Source organism: Cordyceps militaris (genome assembly GCF_000225605.1).
Source record: "Cordyceps militaris CM01 unplaced genomic scaffold CCM_S00003, whole genome shotgun sequence".
Lineage (NCBI taxonomy): Eukaryota > Fungi > Ascomycota > Sordariomycetes > Hypocreales > Cordycipitaceae > Cordyceps > Cordyceps militaris.
The window spans coordinates 2,161,681-2,174,510 of record NW_006271971.1 but is presented as its reverse complement, the minus strand read 5'-3'; the positions used below and the strand labels follow the sequence as shown (position 1 = coordinate 2,174,510).

General features: G+C 52.5%; 2 protein-coding genes across 2 annotated transcripts; one reads left to right on the top strand and one right to left on the bottom strand.

Moving 5' to 3' along the window:
• Window positions 1-1,935: 1,935 nt before the first annotated feature.
• Window positions 1,936-5,241, bottom strand: CCM_04293 (RabGAP/TBC; the record flags this gene model as incomplete). The annotated part of the gene is made up of 3 exons (XM_006669441.1): window positions 1,936-3,979; window positions 4,030-4,637; window positions 4,711-5,241. 3 exons carry the CDS (start codon window positions 5,239-5,241, stop codon window positions 1,936-1,938), a joined length of 3,183 nt encoding a protein of 1,060 aa, XP_006669504.1.
• Window positions 5,242-8,837: 3,596 nt separating this feature from the next.
• Window positions 8,838-12,419, top strand: CCM_04292 (cation channel family transporter, putative; the record flags this gene model as incomplete). Its single annotated transcript, XM_006669440.1, has 2 exons — window positions 8,838-9,144; window positions 9,208-12,419. 2 exons carry the CDS (start codon window positions 8,838-8,840, stop codon window positions 12,417-12,419), a joined length of 3,519 nt encoding a protein of 1,172 aa, XP_006669503.1.
• Window positions 12,420-12,830: the final 411 nt, after the last annotated feature.

Here is a 12,830-nt window from a genome sequence, read left to right as displayed (position 1 = left end):
AAAATGTAAAATACCTGAAGCCACCTTAGTACCTAGGTACTAAATAATAAAACACTCCAATTCCAAGCCTGTTTATGGTTTTTCCAAGCTTTTTCAAGCTTTTTTCTTGTACCCGTTGCCAGGCACGCGCGCATCCATCAGCAGCAACGCCCAACGGGCCCCGTTCAAGCCACACCAACATCATCGGGACAGCTGATGACGACAAGATGAAGTCGACACCACGACAGCAGGCAGCCACGCACGTCCGCCCGGTCACCCGGTTTGCATGGCCATGTCGCGCCCTGTTGTATTGCTACAGGCTGCAGTGCATCTCTCATCTCTCGTGTGTAACGTACGTAGGATCTGTCTGTGCCTTCGGCCAGGATGTCGCTGCGCCGCCACGGTCGGGAGCGCAGGCGGAATTTGTCCTTGGGTTCTTGCCCTCCGTATCCGAAGGTTCCCATCCATCAGCAAGACGGCCCGTGTAAAAAGAGCAGCAAGTCGCCCTTGCATTCGGCTGCCTGCAGATGCGCCGGCATGCATACGCTCCCGCAAAAGTTCGCCGAGGCCATGCTACATAGTTACATGCGTCCCGGTATCCTGTGCATCACAGATAGTAATAAAAGAGGCCAGAGTATTACCGAGTACGTACTCCGTACCGCGTTGCAGGTTTCATTTCCACGGTCCAGGCCTCTTGCAAAGCTTACGCCGCTTGCTTGCCCTTTAACAAGCCTGTCTCTGATTCACAAGGCATCCTGTCGCGTCGCCTCTGCATCGAACCATAAGGCGACTGATGATGCTGGGTACATTGATTTGGTGATTTGGTCAGTCAGTGCCACCAGCCGGAGCAAAAAAACAAGACCAACGGACCCAGTAAAGAAAGCCCGCCGCCGCCGCCCCATCGTTATCGTTATCGTATTGGGGCAGAGTCCAGGCATGGACAAGGACAAGTCGTCTGCTTCGTTTCATTCTTTAGTAGCTACTTGTTATCAATAACTAGCTCTTTCTATAAAATCTGGATTGAGTCTTGACCTCTAAGAAATACATGATTTTTTTTTTAATTTGAAGCCGCCTCCTGCCTGGTACTTACCATGTAGTAAACTCGGTTCCCTTCGTACATACATCCTCTGTAATTTGTACTATCTACCTCGTTACCAGTGTCTTGATACCAGTCCCCGCTACAATGCGGCCCGTTGCGCCCCCCTGGTAGGCCAGATAACGCCCCTGCACGCCAACTTGGAAGTCTCCGGTACACGCTACCTACCGGCCGACAATTATGAATTGATGCCTACAACCATCACCAAACAGCACCCCTTGCAAACAAAGTTTCACCCCGTATTGATCATTCTTTTAATCATAGTCATCCCCTTGCCTTTCTTCCTGCATCTCTTGATGCTCTCGCCATGTGTTTACATCACCTGTTCGTCGTCAACACGTGAGCACGTGCCAGTGGTTGAGACAACAGCCACCAATGTCCAATGTCGCCGCAACTGCCGAGGCGCCGCGCCAGGATCTTTTGCTGTTCATGCGCGCGCTGCACATGGTAACTACCTCTGAGTAGGTAGGTACCTAGGTATTAGCAGATATGTAGCTGGGTAGCTACTTTTTTTGCGTCCAATACAAGGCACAATCCATCAGTCGCCCGAGGTCCGGTATAAGTAAACAAGCTATTGTTATTGCAGGCATCATTATCTGTGTCTTCAACTTCAGTCTTAGTGATGCCACTGCCGCCTTGCTTTCTGTAATTTTTCTTCCATTTCTTCCCCAACCCAATGCTAACACCTAATGCGTAAATGGTCACCATCCTCGTCTCCGTCCTTCCTCTTGCCCCAACCAAAATTGGAAACCCAAAAACTAGAGCTGCTTCGGCGAATATATACCCAACGGACACAAATCATGATTGCCCGCGGAATGCCTATGTACAAGAAATAATCAATGCCGCTCGACTTCTTCTTGCTATCTCCTCCAACCCCAGAATCCTCCGCCAGCCGCCGAGTTGACTGACGCCGAAGCTGGCAGTTTTCCCACCGGTTCTGCCGTTGATGTTGCTGGGGAACCGTGTCCAGTCAGTCGCCCAAACATGCCCATGGCTCCCGCCGCTACCGACGATGCCGACGGGGAGTCGCCAGGTGCGAGACCTGTTGCTTTGCGAAGGGCCTCGAGCTTCTGTTTCGCCTCTTCTGCTTCCTGCTTCGCCATCGCCTCGGCCGTTTTTGCCTGTACTAGCTCATGCAGCAGTGTCTCATGCTCGCTCGGTGGTATCTCGCTCAGCATATCGCTTGGCTGCGGCAACGATGACATGCGCTTGTTATGCAAGTTGCCCTGAGTAGACGGCGTGGATCTGCTACGTCCAAGCTTAAGCTCACGCAGACCTGCTCCGCTCATTCCCTTAGCCGCCGTCCAGTCCATATCTGCATCTTTCGTTCCTGCATCGTACGACGGGCTGGCCGAAGCTCGCATAGTCCGGAGGCTGTGCAGTTGCTTTTCTAGCTTTTGCTTTTCTTGGTGAAGCGTTCGTACATGGCCATGGCGGTCTTTGAGTTGGTCCTTTGTGGTAGCCATCTCTTGGTCCATGTCATATATACGTCGGTTGAGATCTTGACATTGTGCCGTCACCGCGTTCAGCTCTGCTTTCGCTTGCGACAATTCTTCTCGCAACTGAGATTTGGTCAGAAGCATCGATGATCGGTGTTTCATATTTTTACTTTCCGCCGCGAATCTTGTTTCTACTCGGTCCAAAAGGACTGATAGATCTTCCGTTGATGGCGGGCCGGCAGGTTCTTCCAGCACCGCTAGAGTCTCTTCATGCCCAAACGGCCGCTGAACCACGTCTGCCATTGGCGTCACCGCATCATCTTCGTCGGCATCGCTCGCAGAAGTGTCGTCCTTAACGCTCCTGTTGTCGACAGTAGCTGTGTCGTCACTTTCTCCAGCTGAGTCCTGCTCTTCATGCTCTTCGTCTTCAATATCTTCAGCAATCGCCGAGTCTCGGGGATTCCGTGACACGGTTTCGGCATCTTCTGAACCCGAGTTGTGTGCTCGCCTTCGCAGCCCATCGAGCAAAGAGCGGACAGCTCGACGATCCTCGTCTCGTTCTTCACGTTCTCGCTGTAGTTGGTTTGTTACAAGTGCATTGCTGCGCTGTAACTCGGTAAGAGCGGTCAGCAGATCTTCTATCTGGCTGTGCAAATACCGATCTTCGGTCGTCTTTGAGTTTGCTGCTTGCTTTGATCCCACGGGTGTGGATTCTCGACTAGAGGATGCCTCTTCGGGGTTGGCAGAATCTCGTGACAAGCTGGTTCCGTCGGTAGATGTAGAGCTGCTAACGCTAGCAGAACTTGCTTCGACTGAGTTGAGAGTGGATGCAAGGCTCTGCTTCGACGTGCTGCGCCTCAAGATGTTGAATTGTTTGCCGGGCGCACTAAGTCCGGGAGCCAGTGTCGCAGTCTTGATGTTAGAGTTTGCCCAGATACGTCCCAAGAAACGGCTGGCGGCCGTCGTAATGTCAGATGTACGAGCCGCGTTGGCGGTAGCAATGAGTGACTCCCGGTAGGCCTGTTCCAGTTGCGCTAGCTTTTCGCGGGTGACGATGCTGGTCAAGCTGGCAAAATCCTGAACAAAGTCGTCTGCATCATAGTGGTAGCAGTCCCAGAGACCTCGAGATAGCAATAGTTGCATCACATCTTCCAGTTCCTGACAAGCCAGCAGGCGAGCTTCGTTCTTGCGCATCAGCGAAAGAGAAACGCGCATAAGGGTTTCAGACGCTCCCTCGGCGAAAATAACGTCATATACGCGGAACAGCATGGGGAGCGGGCATGTGACTGCGAAGAAGCTAAGAAACCATTGGGAGACATAGGCAGTTTCCACTTGTAGCTCTTCCAAATGGGCAGACAGTGCTGGAAAATTGAGTCGCAGAAGTTCTCGAAATTGATAGATGCGCACATGCAATCCTGATAGGTCGGGCAAGAAACATGTTCTTAGGTTGTACCGGTCCATGAGACTAATTGCTATTAGTGATGGCGTCCGACGCATATCAATGGGAACACGTACCGAACCAGGACGCAGAATGCCTGCTTGTCCGGCATATGCATGAGCAACGGGCCGACCAGGAATGCAAGGCCTTGGCAGTACCCGATCTTTGTGTCATAGAGGCTGAAGGCCTTGAGAACGTTCCCAAGCATACGCTGCCCATCGCCCTCCGGGTCGCGAAACATGTCAACTCCTGGGAAGCTTCGGCCGAGATCTTTGCCGATTATGAGCTCGTAGGGGCTAGATTCGCCGCTGAAGCGATCGAATTGCTCTTCTAGTTGCGCATCTCTAGAGCCTGACATGCTCACCCAGACAACACCTCGGAGCGGCGGCGGGATACCTTTTCTAATCTTGTTTGACAATAGTGTCGGCAGGCGGGCGGCCGTCTGCTGGTAGTCTTTGACGAGAGCGGCGTAAAACTCCAGGTCGGTCATTGCAGGGGGTGGTAGCATCGAGTATCGAAGCTCCGGGGGTGTCGGGCTGCTCATCATTTGGCGTAGCTGTGCCATGGAAGGCGGTCGGCTTTTGGCCGCCATAAGCCTCTCGACGGCTTGGACTTTGACGGTCTTGGGGTTCGTAGCCAACTTTGCGTTTTCCTGTTCAAGTCTAGCGAGAAGCAGTGCCGTCGACTAAGCGAGGAAAATGAGCATTTGCTTGGGAATGGAGGGGATAGAGGGCGAGGGCAGGGCTCGAGGCACTCACGTTGTCTGTTTCTTCGTCTTTCGTTTGCTGATCTTCTGTCTTTTCCAGTTCCTCCCAGTCTACCTCTTCACGGTCTTCTGATGTATCACTGTTGTTGTCCTCGTATTGGCCCAGTTCGTCTTGCAAACTGCGAGCGGTGTCTGCTCGGGGTAGTGTAGTTCTCGAGTCCCGGACGACGACTACGCTTTCTCGAGAGTTATGAACGTTGTCGATTTCGGATGTCTCGGGCTGAGTGTTATTTTTGAAGCCTTTCGTCGTGTCGGGCTCAGTAGTATGTAGAGTTGTTACCGGACTCGAAGCTGGCTCCGAACCAGAGGCAGAAGATGTGTCGAGAGTCAAGGACGGCGGCTCAGACAAGCGGACTGTCACCATGGAGTCGTGTGTCATCTTGGGCGTCCGTGTGTCTGCATCTTCCTCCGGCATGGCGGTCAAAGGGGGTATTTGGACTGAATCGACCGATTTTCGAGTGTCGTCTTGGGTATGAGCATGGTCGGTCTCGGCGCCGGGCTCTATGGTGGCGGGGGCAGCCATGACGGTAGCGGTTTACCGATTAACGAACGGTTGGTTGGCCGGCGTGGAATGTGTCGCTGAAGCAAGGGAACTAGGAGCAATCGACGCCTCGACGGCGACGTCAGTAACGCTCTAGAGCGACCCAGTCTTCCATTCAGTGCTAGAGGCGCCAATTGAGTGGCGTGGGCTCGAGAAGTGCAGTGTTCGCAGGCGTTATTGTTGGCAGGAAGGAGCTGGCGGCACGGGTTTCACGAGTGGTGCTGCCTGTAGGCCTGAGACGGAGAGGGCTCCACGGCGGTAACTGCGACAGAAGTTGGCGATGGAAAGCGTTGTCAAGCAAGGGCCACTGCTCAAACGTGGTTTGCTTGGTGAGGAATAAGGAGGGGAGTCAGGTCTAAGGAGCGGGTGGTGTGAAGATGGGCGAACTGGACAGGGTTATTAAGGCGAAAAGGGTCACTGGGGTCTTGGGTCAGGGATTAGCCATTCTCCATGGACAATATCCGGGAAGAAGCGCCTGCATTTTGATTTGGTCTTTTTTTATTGTCTCTCTCTTTTGTCATTTTTCCTACCTCTCTACTCCGTACTTTTAGCGGGCTCAAGTGACGAGATCAAGGCTCCGGATCAAGACTGGGCCATCCCATCCCCTGAGACTTTCACTATTCGCATTATGAGGCCCTGCGCTAGTGCCCAGGGACCAACTCTTTCAGGCACCCTTTGCGCCCTTATTGGCCCCCGACTGGCTGTTCCTCCATGACGGTGCATGAAACAAGTTCGACAACCATGTTGCTTTGTCTAAGACTGCTGTTCAAACTTAGGACGGAATTCTTCCTGCGCTTCCTTTTCATTTCATGGCACCAGCGGCAGCTCATGACCATTTTCGCATGTCATTCTTAGGTCCAAGACTGCCTCCCAGTATTCGTTCAAATAAGAAAACGAAAGACAAAAAGGTACGACACTGTTTAATTAACCAGTTTTACCGTCACAGTGCAACCCAGGAAATGCCCCAATTTAGCTATAGCATGGCAGGGCTTTAAGACCCCTGAATGCCAAGCGCCGGGACACGAGCGGATTGGCCACCGACAGAATGATAAATTTAATTCCACCCAATAAATCAGGGGCTCCACGCCCCTCTACATATCAATCGCTTCCTGGAGGACTTAACAATATTCACCAGGAGTCTTCCCCCGCTCAGAGACGCGGTATGCCGGTCAAATCAAACAAACAAAAAGTTAAGGACAAACAATGACCGTCTAAATCTAGTCTCTAGTCTCTAGTCTCAAGGCCATCTTCGTTGAGGCGATGCTTCTGCTTTTCTAAATCCTTGACCGTACTCTGATGGGTCACCTCTTCCCGCACAGGCAGCCCACGCAAATTTAAGCGACAACTCGTTTATCATGTAAATAAAAATATGTCAGTCGCTTATTGCCTTGGCAAAGCGTACTACAAGTAGACCTTCGAAACCGACAGCCCTCGAAGCACACGAGGAATTTTAGCTCTTTGGCGAAAAGTGTGCCGAACATCAGCATATCTGCATTTGGCCTTCTTGTTTTCGACACTGCCGTTTTTATGTAAAACATTCCACGTCATGTTCTAAGATATACCATAGTGGAAATTGCCAAGGCTAATCAATCAGTCTTTATCACTGTCTTTAGTGGCCTCGTCTTGGCCTTGTTCCTAGAATTCCAAGGCCACTGCTTCCGTATACTTTCTGCGGCTCGAGATCTAGAGCGTCTGCTGCAGTTCCGGTCTGCCATGATCATCTTCTGTCCTGGCCCTGGGGTTTATGGGAAAGGGCTTTTCGCAAGGCAGGATGGATGGTTAGAATGTGGAGGGTTTCGGAACTGCCTTATTGGGAGGCAATCGGAGCTATCCCGATTTGATAGCTCACGCCACATATTTGTGCCACGATCGACTGAGCCACACGCAGGTGGGATTCGAGTGGGATTCGAGGGCGTGCGACGCTTACCCTGCAGAATGGCAATTGTACGAACAGGCGGTTAAGTGCTCATCTTGTGGCTGATCTGAGGTGATGTCGTGTATTTCTAGGATTTGCAATAGGGTCAAGTACTTGCTGTGTCGTGTACACTTATCTGGCAGATGGTTATCTGCACCGGGCTTTTACCAGCACAGGTACTGTTAGCTACATAGGTAATTATCCCGTGGGTTTTGCACCTGTTGCGTAATAACATGATAGTTAGTCCGTCATCACAGCAAAGGCATCTCGCCAACCAGTAGTCGTTCAAGATACAACTATCCGTATCTCGTTTTGACATCACAAGGCAAACGCCCATGACTAGCCTGCAGGACGTGCAACATGCATCATCCAATTATCAGGCCGGGATTCACCCAGTGGGGAGCTAGAGGGTGTCATGCGTCCACCTGCATATCCCCAGCTTGCGACATAAATGGGCTGCAGCTGGTTATCATAGATGGTGCATGCAAAAGATCGGCTCCAGAAGGAGATAAAAAAAAACGCATTTGAGCAGACAAGAACGAATGTGACAAAATCGACAACTGCCGAACTCTCTGCGTGCCAAAAAAAGCCTGAAGCTGCAAAGAAAGCAAACGTCAGCCCCGTGGCCTTCCACTGGCAGGAAGGCTGATATTTTGACAACAATTGGTCAAATGACAACAAGCTAACCGAATTGGTAGCGATGCAGAGATTAACGATACAGACGATACAGACGACACAGACGATACGGGCGATACGGGCGATACAGGCGATACAGGCGATACAATAGGTATTATTATCGCAGATTCAGGGGCTAGAACGACGCCTGAACTAGTAGTTAACAATCAATGCCGCCGGCTTTATTATAGCGAATTTATTAATCACAGCTATCGTGGTTAAGAGATACAATCAATACTCGTTTATCCCCTATAAAACTTGGTGGAGTGGCTACGTGGGTCTATACCAATTCGGTTTAGCTTATTGTCATTTGACCAATTCTTGTTGTCAAAATAGCAGCCTTCGAGCCGCAACGGAGCCGCTATGGGTACTGTAATCTCAAATCTCGTCGTCGCGCTGCACAAAATAAATGAGCCCGGTCTTGCACCCCGCTCTTCACCACCGGTTCGTTGCCTTGATGCACTGTAAATATTTGGGGAAAATTCAGTCAAATAGACTAGTTAGAGAAAGACGATAGGGAGCGCGTTTGTGAAAATGGGAAAGCAAAATACAGAATAATACAATAGGAAAGAAACATGATAGATTCAATCCCCTTCTTCCCAGTATTAATTAACTAACTCCCTACCTAGTTGGCCCGTCGATCGGCCACCGCCAAGGGAGTATCGAGGCGAGCGTCTTGTCTCTCCGTCTGTCCTTGGCTTGCCTGGGGGCAGCCACCACACCACACCACCTCAGCAACACCCCTTGTCGCACCGCAGCTGCTCTGCTGAGTCTGCTCAACCTCGAAATCTTGAATTTCCTGCATCTGCAGCCTACTTATCTCTCTGCCTCCTGTACACCAACTCGACCAGGGCGCCTCTGCCGTGTGTGTGTGCAAACAAGACACACCCAGCCCATCTCCCACTTACGCTTCGACCTGCTTCACCCAAAAGTCTGATGGCGTCCCAGCGCGCATAAAAGCAACCGGGCACAGCTTCAGCTCGCCACCATGTTCGCTTCCCGCCACGGTCGACAGCGCCGTCCCGCCGGCCTTCACCAGGCCTACAGTCCGTCACCCCCCCCTCAGCGCCCCCGCCAATTCTCTGCCCGAGTCCATGCCACTGCCGATTTTACAGAGGCAGACGACGATGAAGAGGACGACGACGAGGACGACTTTGACCACGACCCTGAGAACCCTGGCGGCGCGCAAGAGGATGATGAGGATGACGAGGATGCCATAGATGATCTACCCGAGCCCCAGCAGCGAGGCCCTGGTGGCCTGCCCGTCATCCCGCTCTTCTCCTCTACCCATCTTGGTATGCCATGTCCAAACCCAAACCGAATGCCGTTTTCCAACTGACAGGTGACCACTATAACAGATACCCTTCCCGTGTACAACATAACCCACGCCATTCGAATCATAGTATCGACGCGAACCGAAACATCTCTGTCCTGGGAACAGCTTCGCTCTCCTCAAGTGTCCCAATTCCTCGTCAAGCCCATGCAGCAGCAAATTCGCGCCCAGCACTTCTCACGAGCCACAATATATGCTCTCATGGCCAACTGCCTGCAGTTCAACAAGGAAGGACAGCGATATGCCGCCAACACGGGAATCAGCAATACCCGATCCAAGGTCTGCGAGCTTCTGGCGCTCAAGCTGCTTAAGGAGTACTCGACCCGCGAGCTGATTGACGCACTGGCGTACGACTTTTACCCGCTCCAAGGCCTCCCAGGCGCGCCCGAAGAGATCGCCAGCCGAGCCACCGGAAAAGCCAAGGGCTCCTTGACCGCTTCGCGCACATCTACACTCGAGGTTGCCATCCGCGCATCGGCCAAGCACTTCCTCGCCCACCCTGTCGTCATTCAGCAACTCGAAGCCATCTGGAACGGCGCCATCTCCTTCTACTCAGCCGCTGATACGCTACATAGGGAGGAGCCGCCTAGTGGCTTATACAGCCATGCGAATGGCTCCCCCAACAAAGCAGACGACAGGACACCCCTGCTGGGTAACGTGGCTGAGGCCAGACATGCCCAGTACCATGTCCCAAGTGGGCGTCGTACCGTCATGTTGTACGACCCGCGACAGGCTTCCATTTTCAAGCTCTCCCGTCTCCGCGTGCCCCGTTATCGGTCCTTCCTGTCGACTCTGTCGCTAGCAGTCCTGATCGGACTGTTTCTGGCTGTGCTCATACAACGTTCTGTACATATTAGCGGGCTGGAGCTAGTCTTTTGGTTCTGGAGTGCCGGCTTCATGCTTGACGAGCTGGTAGGTTTCAATGAGCAGGGATTCGCCCTCTACATCATGAGCTTTTGGAACGTATTCGATCTTGGCATCTTGGTCCTACTCATTGTCTACTATTGCATGCGCGCTTACGGAGTCTTCCTTGTCGATCCACATCACTGGAACGACATGGCTTATGATGTCTTGGCTGCCAACGCAATTTTGCTTTTACCGCGCATTTTCAGTGTACTTGACCACTATCAGTACTTTTCGCAGCTTTTGATCGCATTTCGTCTCATGACGCTTGACTTGGCTGCCGTCTTCATATTGGTTCTCATCATGTGCAGCGGCTTTTACGTCTTTTTCACGCTGTCGAATGTGCAAAGCGACGGCGGTGAGGTGGCCTATAAGATCTTTCAGATCCTCATGGGTTTTACGCCTGCCGTGTGGGATGTTTGGCCGACTTACAACTGGCTGGCTCGGGGCCTCATGGTTGTCTTCCTCATCATTTGTCACTACCTGGTGGTAACCATCCTCATTACGGTGCTGACCAACTCGTTCACTGCAATCGCTTCAAACGCCACGGAGGAGCATCAATTTGTCTTTGCCATCAACACGATATCCATGGTCAAAAACGATGCCTTATTCTCATACATTGCGCCCACCAACATATTTGCATGGGTGCTGATGCCACTCCGCTACTGTATGCCACTCAGGCAATTTGTGTGGCTGAACCGGACCATTATCAAAGCGACGCATTTTCCCATTCTTTTCTGTATCTATCTTTATGAGAGATTCTGGCTGGCGCCCTCGATGTTTGAGCCAACCGATCTAGTTGAAAACAACGGGAGAGGCAGACGTCGTGCTATATCCTTCGGTGATGCTGCCAATCGTACGGCTCTTTTCAGCCCCAATATTCGAGTCCGGGAGGAGTCTGTCGCGGGCTTCCAAAAGGACCGCGCCCTAGAAGAGTTATTCAGGCGAGCTCCAGCAAGTGCAACATTGCGAACACAACGAAGAAATGAACGGCGCAAGACGCAGAATGCCATTCGTAATTGGATGGAACAGCACGATGAGGACGGTAATGGCACCCACTGGCCAACCATTGATAGTCGTGCGGTGCCTGAATGGCAACGACGGATGAGTGTAGGTTGGGAACGAGGTTCCCATCTACGTCGTGTATCAGATATGAGATCAGCAGCCAGTGACCCTGCTGAATTTCTATCTAATAATGGAGCGTTTGGTGCGGGACTGTCATCTGCCTCTCGCCTACCATCTTTCAACGTTGAATTCAAAGACCAGACGGACGCGGATGGCGATGATGAGCTTGTTACAAATGACGAGGACGAAGAAGATACGGCCACAAACATCGGCCAGGGTGTCGGCGAGGACAAGACGCGCCTGATGGCCAGACAGGCAGATTATTTCGGCCCGATTCTTGGTGCCAGTGTGAGCAAGTTGGCTTCATCACACAGCTCCTATGGCGCCGTGCCATCTAAAGCACCAGCCACGCCTCGGCCATCCAATCAACGTCGTGGGTTACACAGTCGTGCCCTGTCAACAAACACAATCTTGTTCAACCCCGAAGAAGAGGCCTCGTTGGCAACTGGGACTGCAGTCAAGTCACCGCCAAAGCCAACGCAGACCAAGAAGCCCGGTAGCAGCGGCCGCAACACCACCGGGGAAGGGCACACGAGCTCTGGACGCCGCAGTCCCGCTAGAAAAGCGGCGGCTATTACTGACACGAAGGCTCGGCCGATTGTAGTACCAGCGGGCATGGCTGAAGCCGGGGGTGTGAGCCGGACGGCGCTCCTCAGCATGGACGCCGCTCGGGTCCGACTTGGGGAAGGCCGCCGGCTGTCTTCGGTGGACCTGAGTGTGATGTCGGACCAGACTGGCATGGGCGCGGACGACTCGCATATGAATTTGAGCATGCCAGGCAGCTTCCAGACGCAAATGGCCATGGCGATGATGAGGGAGAGCCGGATGCGTGTGGCGCACGGTATTGACGCAGCAGACCGGGATAGGATGGGCCGGCTGGTACTGGCGCGCATGAAGACGCTGGAGGAGAGCTTTGCGGACGTTGTCAAGGAGATGCGATATTTGAAGAACACGTCGACGCCACCGACGAGATGGAACTCGTCCAACGAAGGTGGTGGTGGCGGCCCGTCGGAGAAGCGGGCCAAGACGAGCTCTACACCTAGTCGAGGGTCCAACAAACGGCCTGTGAGCCGACGAAGCCTGCGCGAAGTCAAGGTATCGGGACAACAGGAAGGCTGGGGCAAAGGCAAGGGCAAGGCCGTTGCCTACTCGTCTGATGAAGGCGGCGACGATGACGGTGACGAAGCCCTGTCCAAGCGGGTGGGATGATAATTCATTTAGCTGGAGGATGTTTTGGTTATTTCTACGGTGGGGCATCTGGTACTCTTGTTGTCATGATTCTAGGGCGTTTGATCTGGAGTTGCTATTTTTCTTGGGACGTTTGCTTGCTACTGGGTCGGTTGGCGGAACGGATTGATGGTGAGGAACTGTAAAACATGGCATAATTGGGTGGCGGAAATTATGATTGCTATTCATCTTGCAAAGTTCAATAATATTATTGTTAAAGGGCCTGGCGATGCAAGATGCGTAGGAACCCGGGTGCCATTGTATGAGGGCTGGATGCAGGTGTGTGGTGATGTAAAAGTCGTGCTGTGATGGTCAGCCTTTGGGCTTGTGTTTGCCAGCTAGTTGTGCGACGTTGTATTTTCGTGTCGTTGAAACTTTTCTGGGCATTACGTA